The following is a 13,140-nucleotide window of genomic DNA, read 5'->3' on the forward strand; positions in this document are numbered from 1 at the left end:
AACATGTTCTATTGACATTGTTTTTATTCCATCGAGGTTAAATACAAAATGTGTAAATAATTTTTTTTTTAAAAACAACCCAGAAATCACAAGCAGGCAAAACATCACATAAATATTTCAAATTGTAAAAATAAATATATATTTATATTTTATAGGAGTAGGATGCTGCTTTAAATGGGAAGAATGTTCGAAATAAGAATGTATATGTCATTTTTTTTAACAAAGACAAGTACACATCATAATGGAATCATAAGATTAAAAAAAACAAGTCGACAAAGTAATTAGGGGAAGTCACTTAATTTTTTCCCTCCGGTGAAAGTCATTTCTACCTGACACTCAAGAGGATTGGATCTAGGAATGTATAATTATGGCAAGTTACAACTGTAAACATTAATTACAGCCCTAGAGAGAAACACATTAACATCTCCAGAGTACTAACGATTATGAAGCTAAAACTAAGAATAATTAAGCCGCTATCTGTGACCTTATTTTCCCTGAGTTCAATAAATCTTGCATATAAATATTGACAATTTACATTTATAACAATTCAAATAAATCATAAAATATATCATCTAAATGTCAGAAAACAATGTTCATTTTAGTGTCATTTGAAGCAATTTGCATACAACATTAAATTTATCTTTAATTCGTAGTGTATATATACAAACTGTCACAAACGTTAACAACTGCTCCAATGGAGAACAGGAAAGTTTATTCAACTAAAATTCTGGATCATTTTCAAATATTACCCACAGTAACTAGAGCCAAACAGATGATTTAGTTCAAGGCAAGAGTAACCAAGAACTTCAGTGCTCTTTGACCTGTCCGAAAGGCTGTAGCGAGAGCTCGCTTGCGTGCTTGACGTATACGTTGCCGTCCTCCAATTTCACTTCATAAACTTGTTGCTAAAAACAGAAAAAGAAAAAAAACTATACATTTTGAAGGAGAAATAAAACTAAGCCTCTCTATTTCTGCTTGCACAGCTGTAAAAGCCTAAAGCTAGGAAGGTACTTTGATATACGAGCACGGTGGATGTGAACCGGTGAATAGAGTCTAATTACTGAACATTTCAAGGTGTCGAACCCCCCAGGATGACTGTCGTAATTATGGATTGGTTTTCAGAGACTTTGCCTTATATTGATTGGACGGAGTTCGCTGTCACGTCCAACCGCCCAATTATTTATTCGCAGCATGAGAGAACACATTTAGTCTGTTTATTAAAAAAGCAGATGCTTGGCTGAATTGAAACGTGCCGAAATGATGGTAGTTGAATTCTTAGGAACTTTCCAAACGTCTGTTTGGCAGCAGTGCCTTCTGTATGTTTCTGTTGATGTACAATCCATTACCGCGTGAGATAATGTTTGGTGCCATACTGAGTTAAAGTGATGGCACAACAAATGTGGTTTTAATTTTAAAATACAAGTGTTTTTCGGGGGCGCTGAATCATCGGCTGAATCACTGTTTAACTTAACTGGCTGACTGCTGCCTCTTTACTGCTGAGTAATGAAATCTAGTGTTTACAATGATCTCTAGGAGGAACATACAAGCATCTCACTGATTCAAGAAATGCTACTTATATTAGAGATTCATATAAAGTAACATAGTTAGATCTTGTCATATGTGCTGATTATCCAAACATAATCACATCTGATATAACTTTAAAGGGATAGTCCACTTTTTTTGGAAATAGGGTCATTTTACAACTCCCCCGGAGTTAAACAGTTGAGTTTTACCATTTTCGAATCCATTCAGCCGATCTCCGGGTCTGGCGGTACCACATTTAGCATAGCTTAGCATAGATCGTTGAATCGGACAAGACCATTAGCATCTCTCTCAAAAAAATGACCAAAGAGTTTAGATATTTTTCCTATTTAAAACTTGACTCTTCTGTAGTTACATCGTGTACTAAGGCCGACGGAAAATGTAAAGTCGCGATTTTCTAAGCCTATATGGCTAGGAACTATACTCTCATTCCTGCATAATAATCAAGAAACTTTGCTGCGGTACCATGAGTCCAGCAGGCGTAATGATATGACGCAGCGCCTGAAAATAGGTCTAATAGGTTAGATAAACTTAGTCCCGGTCACGTTGGAAGTTACTGAGCTGGGGACTATTTTCAGGCGCTGCGTCATATCATTACGCCTGCTGGACCCATGGTACGGCAGCAAAGTTTCTTGATTATTACGCAGGAATGAGAGTATAGTTCCTAGCCATATCAGCCTAGAAAATCGCAGCTTTACATTTTCCGTCGGTCTTAGTACACGATTCAACTACAGAAGAGTCAAGTTTTAAATAGGAAAAATATCGAAACTCTTTGGTCATTTTTTTGAGAGAGATGCAAATGGTCTTGTCCGATTCAATGATCTATGCTAAACTATGCTACATGCGGTACCGCCAGACCCGGAGTTCGGCTGAATGGATTCGAAAACGGTAAAACTCAACTGTTTAACTCTGGGGGAGTTGTAAAATGAGCCTATTTCCAAAAAAAGTGGAGTATCCCTTTAAGGAATGTTCCAGAGTCAATACAAATTAGGCATTTTCAACAGCATTTGTTGTATAATGAGTTACCACAGAAAATAATTTTGATCCGCCTCTTAGTTTAAAAAAAGTATGTAAACAGCGCCAGCATATGGAGAGTTTGAAGGCCGAAATGTGAAGCTCTTTTTTTTTTTTTTTAAGCACATTAATTCTTACTTTTACAGTGGGATTACTGTTCAAAAGCAATGTAATATCTGTAGGTGTTGAACAGAGGTATGTTGGCTGAAATAATTACTATTTTGAAGACCATTTCTCTTTTTTGCCATTGGATCTGTATGTCGATAACTAGAACACAAGTGTTATGTTCTTCTGATTAAAGAGAACAGTCAGACAATTTACCCGTTCAACGCCATGTAAGAAAGAGAGTTATGTCAGTTCCCTTCGTATCCTGTAGAGGAGGTGTCAAGACAACAACCTTGAAAGATTGGACAAGATTACTAAGGGATTTCACCACACTCATGATAACCTGTGTAATATTTTAGCCATCTTGCGATCAACCTTTGTTGCCTGGCCCCATTTACTTCCATTGTAAGTGTCCAACTGTAATAGTGATTTTAAAGGAAGCTTGTTTCCACCACGGAATAAAAAATAAAAAAGGTAATTGAGACTTTTTGAGATATGACTGTGAGATATAAACTTGCAATTGCAAGAAAAAAAAGTCAGAATAGTGAGATAACTCGAAATTGCGAGAAATAAAGTCAGAACTGCGATTTTATATCCCTCGCAATTGCAAGTTTATATCTCACAATTCTGAGAAAAAAGTTGTAATTTTTTTTTTTTTATTATTCCGTGGCAGAAACAAGCTTCCATAGATTTTTGCTAAGGTAAAAGTTGAAATAGTTTTCTGTGGTAATCAACAACCCAGACAGCAACATGGTGTTGGCCCAGATCTGGCCCACAACTGGTACATGAGGAGTCCATATGTACCAGATGTGGGCCGGATCTGGGCCGACACTATTTCGCTGTCTGGGAATATACTACAAATGTTATTGTTGAGCTTAACTTGTAATGAACCTGGAACAATCCTTTAAATATGATGTTGAACCAAAAAATGCTTTACCTGTAAACCTGTGCTCGATTTCCCTGTTTTGAGATTGAAGTCATAGTCATGCCAAGGACAGAAAACCTTAAGAACCCCATCGGCCTCCTCGATATCTCCATCACACAGCGGACCTCCTGAAAGTCATTATACTTCATTTCACAATTCAGATAGCATTTAACGTGTAGACATATTATTTGTCACATACATATCAAAACAGAAAAGACATGTTGCCACACAATGCTCATTATCATCCTATATAATATCATATCCCAAAAAAAAAAAAAAAAAAAAAAAAGGTGAGAGACCCTGAAAACTTATTACGTTTGCAGGACAACAGATAGCCTAATATTAATGTTTTACAGCATACGCACCGCAGTGAAGTAACTGACAATTTAGGCAACTACGGTTACCATGGTGATTTAATGAAATAGTGCGTGGAGAATGAACACATCGCACAACCGACAAAACAATTAATATTTACCATTTAAGTCATTGCTGCTAGTTAGCTGGCTAGCTAAACTAGCTTTACGTCCCTTTCTAGCGCTTTAAAAACTGATATAAGATAATACAATGATTCATTGTCATACCCGAATGGGCGCAGCGAGCGTCCATCGCCAAGAATTCACCGCTCACATTAAACAGACAAACATCCGCGTCGCGTCCATCAGATGAATAGATCAATCTGCATTGTTTCTTGGACAGCTCTGACACAGGCCCTACTAGCCTCCAGGGAACACTCTCATCTTCTGGAGAAGTCATGGAGGTGGGTTAACCGGCTCATTAACGTGTTGTATTTCTTGTTTGATATAAACAACGCGATGTAATTCGGCTCACCGACAGTCGCTGGTGTCGCCGGGTTGTCGCTTCCTCGGCTCACCGACAGTCGCTGGTGTCGCCGGGTTGTCGCTTCCTGGAAGCTGCACTGCGCCTTGTCGCCAAAGAGGGGTCTCCAAAGGCTCGTTTAACAACCCTGCTGGGAGAAAAAGAAATACAACAACAACAAATCCTGCCTGGCCCAAGCTGGTGTTCAGCTGGTCTCCCATCTTGACAGGCTAAAATGGTCAAAACCCCTCTAAAAAAAAAAACTAGCCTGCTAAACCATATGACCAGGCTGGAAGAACAGCTCAAACCAGTCAACAAGTTTGGCAGGTTTTAGCCGTTTGTTCATCAGGGTCCAAAACTTGGGAAGACTTGAAAAATAACCATATCATACTTTGTGGATATTAACTATTTAAAAAAAAAACTTTTATACTAAGCAGTTTTGAATGTAAATGAGGAAAAAAGTGTGTTTCATGCAGACTGATACGGTGCTTACTTACAGCATTCTGGTAGTACTCAAAAATATTGAGGACAAGGAAGGAAATTAAAACAAGCCTACCCTGCCTGGTTTATTACAATATACATAACTCAAACTCAAAGAATAAAGCTCTCAGTGACTACAACAACACACAAAAAAATAACAAAAACAGATCAAGCTATTTCACAATGTCCTAGCTATTTCTCAAAGCTATGATGTCCACCTTTGTGTTATGCAATCAGCCATTCTCAATCAACTGTGTCCCTCGCTTTTGTCTCAATTATTCATAATCAGCATAACTTAAGTCAGATTAGTTCCATAAGCATAATCAGCCATGCACCAAAACTTAGTAGCAGCATATTCTACAATGTGCATCACAATGCAACTTTGTTCTCCAGAATAATTTGTGCTGATATAGTGTAGGTTTCTAGCATTTATGTTGGCTTGCATTTAGATTAATATAAGATGCTTGCTAGATGCGAGATGACTGAACATCTGGTCGAACACTGTGAAAAATGGGACAAGGCCAGTATCCAAAAAGCTTTGTATTTTCTCTACTCTATAATCTTTAGTGAGTGAGCTGAATAGGCCTACTTAATGAGAGAACAATTCTGAACCCATGCTAAGACAGCTTCACAAAGCACAAACATTAAATGTAGGCTAACAGGTTCTCCGGTCAATTACATCCAAGCTCTAGACAAACACTCAAAGGCTATTCATCATTAGAAGCACATTTCACATTCTCATTCCCCTCAAATGAAACGTTTTCAAAACCCACTTGAGCCACTCTGCAATTGGTATTTTTAGTATTTATTCTGCTATATATATATATACTGAATATTTTACAAAAATAAAAAGAATAACTTTCATGCCACATGGCTTTCCATGCATGTACCCTAATTAACACAAATGAACAATTATCAGTACCTAAGAATAATTAAAAAAAACTTTTTGAAGCACTTGACAGGAAAATTCCCATGTCCCCAATCATGTATTCTCAACTTCACTTTTAAAGGAGAAGTTCACTTTTGAAAATGAAAATTCTGTCATCATTTACTCACCCTCATGTTGTTTCAAACCTGTATGAATTTCTTTCTTCTGCTGAACAGAAAAGAAGATATTTAGAAGATTATCAGTAACCAGACAGTTTTTGGGTCCCATTGACTTCCATATAGGAAAAAAATATACTATGGAAGTCAGTGGGACCCAAAAACTGTCTGGTTACTGATAATCTTCTAAATATCTTCCTTTCTGTTCAGCAGAAGAAAGAAATTCATACAGGTTTGAAACAACATGAGGGTGAGTAAATGATGACAGAATTTTCATTTTAAAAGTGAACTTCTCCTTTAAATGAATAGTTACATATCTAAATTAGCATTTTTGAGTATTAGTATACACGTTTACTTTTTTTGTGATACACATTTTTAATGTGTATAACCATTCATTTTTATATCGTTTATGTCTCTCAAACTCCAGTCCACCCTGTTGCGCTGGTGCTTCTTGCCCTTTAAAATCTCTGTCAAAGTATCAGTCATGAACTTTATTTCTTTTCCTAATTTTTAGAAGACCTATCTAGCATAAACAACATTATCCACCCTGTTGTGTCAATTTATACTGGACATGATGTTTTTTTTTTTTATATATATATATATATATATATATCTATTAAAATTCTCTCTAAATGTTAATCTTCCGCTAGCATGTTGTTCTTTCCTAGCTAGTGGGCTTGATTACTCTGTAAAATATAATTTTCATGATTTGTTATTGGAACTTTTTTCTTTTGTCAAATCAATTAATATGGTTCAGATAACATCATATTTTGAGTTTCTGTTGATTCTTTGTATTAACACAAATTTTTAATTTCGATGAACTCAAAATTTTAAAGCAACCAGGTTACTTAATTTTTAAAGTTAAACCAACAATAATTTTTTATAGTGTAGCTTCAAACATCCACCCTGTTATACCATTGCATTGCTAACATAACAGGGTTGAAAATGTCCTATAATATGAATGTGAAATGTGAAATATTTTGTCAGGATTATTAGGTTATACTAGCCTGAGCTTGACCAGTGCCTCTAACAAGACTAAAAAGTAATTGAATTAAAAAATAAATCAATCAATCAACAAACCTGCTCAGTCCAAAATCCACCAACCTGTTATAAATGTTTTTTATAAGCTCAAATTAATTGAGAGTCTGCATAGAATTAAAAAAATTCATGTGACACGCTAAACTAAATTAGTGAAGACAAAAACTTACACTTTCCTTTATACAAATAATATTAATTTTAAAGATAAAGTATATAGTTTTTGCTACAAAATGAAATGGCAAAATTCCAGACATTTCACGATTTGAAAACAAAGAATCGTGTTGCGACAATTGCGAAAGCTCAAAACAATGCAGTTTACTGCATTAAATGAGGATTGCTCTGATTGTGTGTAGTACAATTATGTGTTGCCCAGAATTTCCATTGTTTGAAACAAGCCAGACAAGGGACTTGCACCAGCCTTCTGGCACGCAAGCGGACTCAGTAAGAGCATTTGTTGAGTTTTCCGTGCTTGGTGCACGTTCACGCAGTGACTCATTCTTTGCCCGCACCAATTCAAGAACCGAACTCAAATCACCATAATTCTGTGTGAGAGAATATTTAGTTGGCATGTTGCTCTATTCCCCCATATAATGTTTAGTTACACAGTGATCTTAAAAATATAGGCTTGCAAAGGCTCAAAATGTGACTGAAACATGACGTCATTTGTCAAATGAATGTTCTGAGCACAGCTTACTGTCAGTCTTAATACTTCAGTCATATAAACCTGCTGGCCTCCATTTAAATAAAAACAAGTTAAAACTCATTCACAGTCAAAAAAATGACATCATCCTTAATAAAGGTCAGCTCTGAATATGCACATTACTTGTAATCCATCCAGAGGTGGACAAAGTACTTCCTTATGAGTGAAAGTACAAATACTAGGCCTACTGGTCAAATATTACTCAAACGAAGTTTGTATCAAAAGTAAAAAGTAAATGTCAATGCATTTTATTAATCTTGGATTGTTGTTTGTAATACTTAGAGTAGCTTATGCCTCTGAATCTATGCCATATACATACCCTCATATCAATATCAGAATGTGAGATTGAATAAGTGCACTCAATAACGTCCACAATGGTTTCGGACACCCTAAAAATAGTGCCCTATTTAAAGTTTTTTGGCTTTTAGTATGAATATGTTAGCCTTACAGTTATCTATAAGCTAGTGTGCACCAAAACAATGACAAAATTAGCATTTAGAAGACCAAACCCAATGTTGAAAATTAAAATCAGGTTGATGTCAGAATCCAACGTCAGATTGACGTTAATCTCCAACGTTGGACAGACGTTGTATTGGGGTTGAAAATGAAAAACGGGTTGACGTCAGAAACCAACATCAGTCGGGTTCTGACATCAACCCGACTTTCATTTCCAACTAAAATGCAACCATTCCCTGACTGACGTTACTGCTTTCTACTCAAGGACCTTGACAGAAATGTAGTGGAGTAAAAAGTACGATATTTGTCTTTCAAATGTAGTGAAGTTAAATTAAAACGTTTCCAGAAAAAATTATACTTGTAAAGCACAGATACTCAAAAAGTGTACAGCACTCACTTTGTTACTGTCCACTTCTGAATACATTACACACTTTATTAAAAGTCAGAATTCAAAGGTCAATGTTTATTAATACATTCCCCCAGATATATACACACACACACACACACATACAGTTACTTCTGCAAAGCAGTTTCTTTAATGGTTGATTATGGATGTCAGTTTGGTTTCTTTTCTCAAAACCATCGCATGCATTGTTACAATTACATTGTTTTATGAGGACTGTGATTATGATGTCATAGAACTGACATCATGCCAAGGCACAAGTCTGGCTTGTTTAGGCTTTTTAGACAGTGATATAGCAAAGCAAAAATGCCAGACAGACAAAATGACTTTTGCACAGAAAAGCTAACTTGCCGCAGGCATGTTGGCCTTGTTGAAAGCGCTCCTAATGACACAATATGGAAGCTTGGACAAAACTTTACTCAAGCTGTGCAGGATCCACTGATGCAAAATATGGTTGTTCTTGTTCCACCGGCATCTATACCCTCAAAAGTCTCCTGATCCTCAAGCCCAGACCAGACACTGTGATCTCCAAAAAAATGTGGTTTTCATTTGTGTAAGTCCTGCTGAAAGCTTCTATTACATCAACAAAAAATCAGTCAACAGCATGATGTGTCCCTTGCAAACATTTCTCACTTGCAATTAGTGTGGCAGTCCAGCGGGTAAGATTGATATCTGCGCAAATTATTCCCTAAAACACCTGTCCGGTGTTTAAAAAGGTTAAGGTCCCCGGTATCCCCGAGGCACTGGAGAATTATTGTAATATCCATTCTCCCTTTCCACCATTACTTTTCTTATCCAGACATGATTGAGAAGCAAGGGGAGTTCCACAGGAAACAAAGCCCAACTTTGAACTTGGTTTACTGCTCTGTGAGAAACAAAAGCCTTTCCTTGGAGAGCCAGCTGATTAGGGTTCATCCAGGGTACGTGTATATTTTGTCCAGAAGTTGAAATGGAATAATTTTAAGTGTCACCTCTCAATAGCCATATTGCTAAGTGGGATTAAAATGGGAATAGTGACTTTTTATCTTAGAATTCTGACTTTATTTCCTGGAATTCTGAGTTTATATTTGGCAACATTTTAACGTTTGAATTACGAAATGTAAGTCTTGTATTGTGTGATATAAACTTGAAATTCTGAGAAAGACTGAATTGCAAGATATAGAGCTTATTTCTCGAAATTCAGACTTTCTCAGAAACAGAGATTATATCACACATCTCACCCAAGATAAGACTGTGAGATAAAAAGTCACTATTACGTTTTTATGTCTTTTTGTGCCAACTTTTTGTACCCCATCAAGCATGAATGATGGGGCACAGCTGCTAGTGCCTGCTGGGCCGAAGTCGGGAAATATCGACTGGGCTCTGTAGAACGGAGGAAGTGTGGATGTTGATAAATGTCCTTAAGGGAGATGATGAACACAAGCGTGGAGGATATCCATTCTCAGGCCTCTCCTGACCTCCGTGTCTGCTGAAATGATCAGTGCGTCCCTGACCCGTCATGTCTTCACTCATAATTATATCCAGATACAGTGCTTGTTTGTTTGGAAGAGGCTGTTATCAGAGGACGACACGTTCAGAAGATGAAAGAGGAATAAACACAAAAGCCCTCAAGTCTTGTACGTATTCCCAAGAGTGGCCAGTCTCGCTTCGACCAAAATCTTTCATCTCTGCATTCATGATTGTTATTCTGGTTTATGCGTGAAAATCTCGGCGATCAGCCCGAGCGCAATCATTGTTGTTTGTGATATAATTTGAAAAGGAGGTTGGTTTTTGGTTTAGGAGCTAGTGCGGTCAAGGTTTGGCTGGTTAGTATGGTGCTGTTAGCCTCTGCTGGCAAATGCATGCGGTAACTACACCACCAAAACAAAGAACATCTTTTTTATCCATTGACAGTCAAAATTATTCAAAATGTTTTGCTGTGCTCCTGGACATTTATGAAAGGTTTGAGGAATTATATGTATCAAAGAGAGAGAATTATGGCTTTCAAAGGCGCAAACTTTTACAGCATCGCCAATCAGTCAACCTTGATATATAGATATCAAATGTAATCATTAGAGATATGGTATTTACCAAAGCCCAACAAACCACAGGGTTTTTCATGTTTATCCTAAAGTTTATTAGGTTTGGGTTTGTAATATATATTTATATACAGTATAAAGTTTTCATATTAAAGTTTTAAAAAAAGTTAAGTATTTCAACAAAGCAAATAAGTAATAAAATCTAGCCTATTATTTAAATTCTCCCTGTGGTGAAAATCAAGTTTTTAATGTTCTTTATATGTATATGTGGTGTTTTTAATATGGTTTAAGACAAACCATGTGCAAATTCATAAGTCAACACCATTGCCGAGTATTTTATCTTTAAAACTGCAGTGATGAGACACGGTTTGAAATCGCTGGTGTTTCTGACGTCATAAACTACCTTGTAACCAATCAGGTCAATGTGCTGGCGGGCTTTAGCATATCATTAACTAAGCTGCGAAGCTGGGGAGTATGGAAGCTTGTTTCCGCCAATGAATAATAAATAAATAATAATAATTGCGACTTTTTATCTCACAATTCTGACTTTTTTTCTCACAATTGCGAGATATGAAGTCAGAATTGTGAGAAATAAAGTCGCAATTCTGAGAAATAAAGTCGCAATTGCGAGATATAAAGTCAGAATTGCGTGTTATAAAGTCGCAATTCTGGGAAATAAAGTCGCAATTGCGAGATATAAAGTCGCAATTCTGAGAAATAAAGTCACAATTGGGAGATATAAAGTCACAATTGCACGATATAAAGTCGCAGTTGCGTGTTATAAAGTCTGAATTGTGAGATATAAACTATTCTGAGGTAAAAAAAAGAAGAAAAAATCTGTCTTTTTTTTTCCTTAGAATTGGACTTTATATCTCACAATTGTGAGTTTATATCTCACAATTCTGAGAAAAGATGTCAGAATTGCGAGATATAAACTCGCAGTTGCGTGTTATAAAGTCAGAATTGCGTGATATAAAGTCGCAATTGCGAGAAAAAAAGTCAGAATTCTGACTTTATAACACGCAATTCTGACTTTATATCTCGCAATTCTGACTTTATTTCACGCAATTCTGACTTTATATCTCGCAATTCTGACTTTATATCTCGCAATTCTGACTTTATAACACGCAATTCTGACTTTATATCTCGCAATTCTGACTTTATATCTCGCAATTCTGACTTTATCACACGCAATTCTGACTTTATCACACGCAATTCTGACTTTATTTCACGCAATTCTGACTTTATATCTCGCAATTCTGACTTTATAACACGCAATTCTGACTTTATTTCACGCAATTCTGACTTTATATCTCGCAATTCTGACTTTATATCTCGCAATTCTGACTTTATCACACGCAATTCTGACTTTATTTCACGCAATTCTGACTTTATATCTCGCAATTCTGACTTTATAACACGCAATTCTGACTTTATTTCACGCAATTCTGACTTTATATCTCGCAATTCTGACTTTATAACACGCAATTCTGACTTTATATCTCGCAATTCTGACTTTATAACACGCAATTCTGACTTTATTTCACGCAATTCTGACTTTATATCTCGCAATTCTGACTTTATAACACGCAATTCTGACTTTATATCTCGCAATTCTGACTTTATAACACGCAATTCTGACTTTATTTCACGCAATTCTGACTTTATATCTCGCAATTCTGACTTTATAACACGCAATTCTGACTTTATATCTCGCAATTCTGACTTTATAACACGCAATTCTGACTTTATAACACGCAATTCTGACTTTATTTCACTCAATTCTGACTTTATATCTCGCAATTCTGACTTTATATCTCGCAATTCTGACTTTATAACACGCAATTCTGACTTTATTTCACGCAATTCTGACTTTATATCTCGCAATTCTGACTTTATATCTTGCAATTCTGACTTTATAACACGCAATTCTGACTTTATTTCACGCAATTCTGACTTTATATCTCGCAATTCTGACTTTATAACACGCAATTCTGACTTTATTTCACGCAATTCTGACTTTATATCTCGCAATTCTGACTTTATAACACGCAATTCTGACTTTATTTCACGCAATTCTGACTTTATATCTCGCAATTCTGACTTTATAACACGCAATTCTGACTTTATATCTCGCAATTCTGACTTTATATCTCGCAATTCTGACTTTATAACACGCAATTCTGACTTTATATCTCGCAATTCTGACTTTATAACACGCAATTGCGACTTTATTTCACACAATTCTGACTTTATATCTCGCAATTCTGACTTTATAACACGCAATTGCGACTTTATTTCACACAATTCTGACTTTATATCTCGAAATTCTGAGAAATAAAGTCAGAATTGCGAGATGTAAACTCGCAATTGTGAGATAAAAAGTCGCAATTATCTTTTTAAATGTTTTATTTTGTGGCGGAAACAAGCTTCCATAGGGGAGTCTCAAGAGAAGCCAGCTTATCCCGGTATACTATTAGCTGTTTGATAATGTAGTCAAGCAAAAGGCTAATCACCCGTATGTGTCCGACGTTGTAAAGAGAGATACAAATTGTTCAGCCTTTTGAGGCAGGGCTAATTGGCATATTCACGGATCCAT

The 13,140-nt window shown here is 36.2% G+C and overlaps 1 protein-coding gene across 2 annotated transcripts; it reads right to left on the bottom strand.

Annotated features, from left to right (window-relative positions):
- Positions 1 to 8: 8 nt before the first annotated feature.
- LOC311296269 (Rieske domain-containing protein) lies at positions 9 to 4,741 on the bottom strand. Of its 2 annotated transcripts, XM_084417948.1 has the most exons (4): positions 4,458 to 4,741; positions 4,168 to 4,326; positions 3,599 to 3,714; positions 9 to 905 (listed from the first exon to the last, which is right to left on the bottom strand). In XM_084417948.1, exons 1-4 carry the CDS (start codon positions 4,621 to 4,623, stop codon positions 807 to 809), a joined length of 540 nt encoding a protein of 179 aa, XP_084274074.1. In that variant the 5' UTR covers positions 4,624 to 4,741; the 3' UTR covers positions 9 to 806. The 2 variants fall into 2 exon arrangements, with proteins under 2 accessions (XP_084274074.1, XP_084274075.1); XM_084417949.1 differs by having other exon boundaries at positions 4,168 to 4,478.
- Positions 4,742 to 13,140: the final 8,399 nt, after the last annotated feature.

The sequence above is a fragment of the Rutilus rutilus genome (assembly GCF_951802725.1).
Source record: "Rutilus rutilus genome assembly, chromosome: 8".
NCBI classification, from domain to species: domain Eukaryota; kingdom Metazoa; phylum Chordata; class Actinopteri; order Cypriniformes; family Leuciscidae; genus Rutilus; species Rutilus rutilus.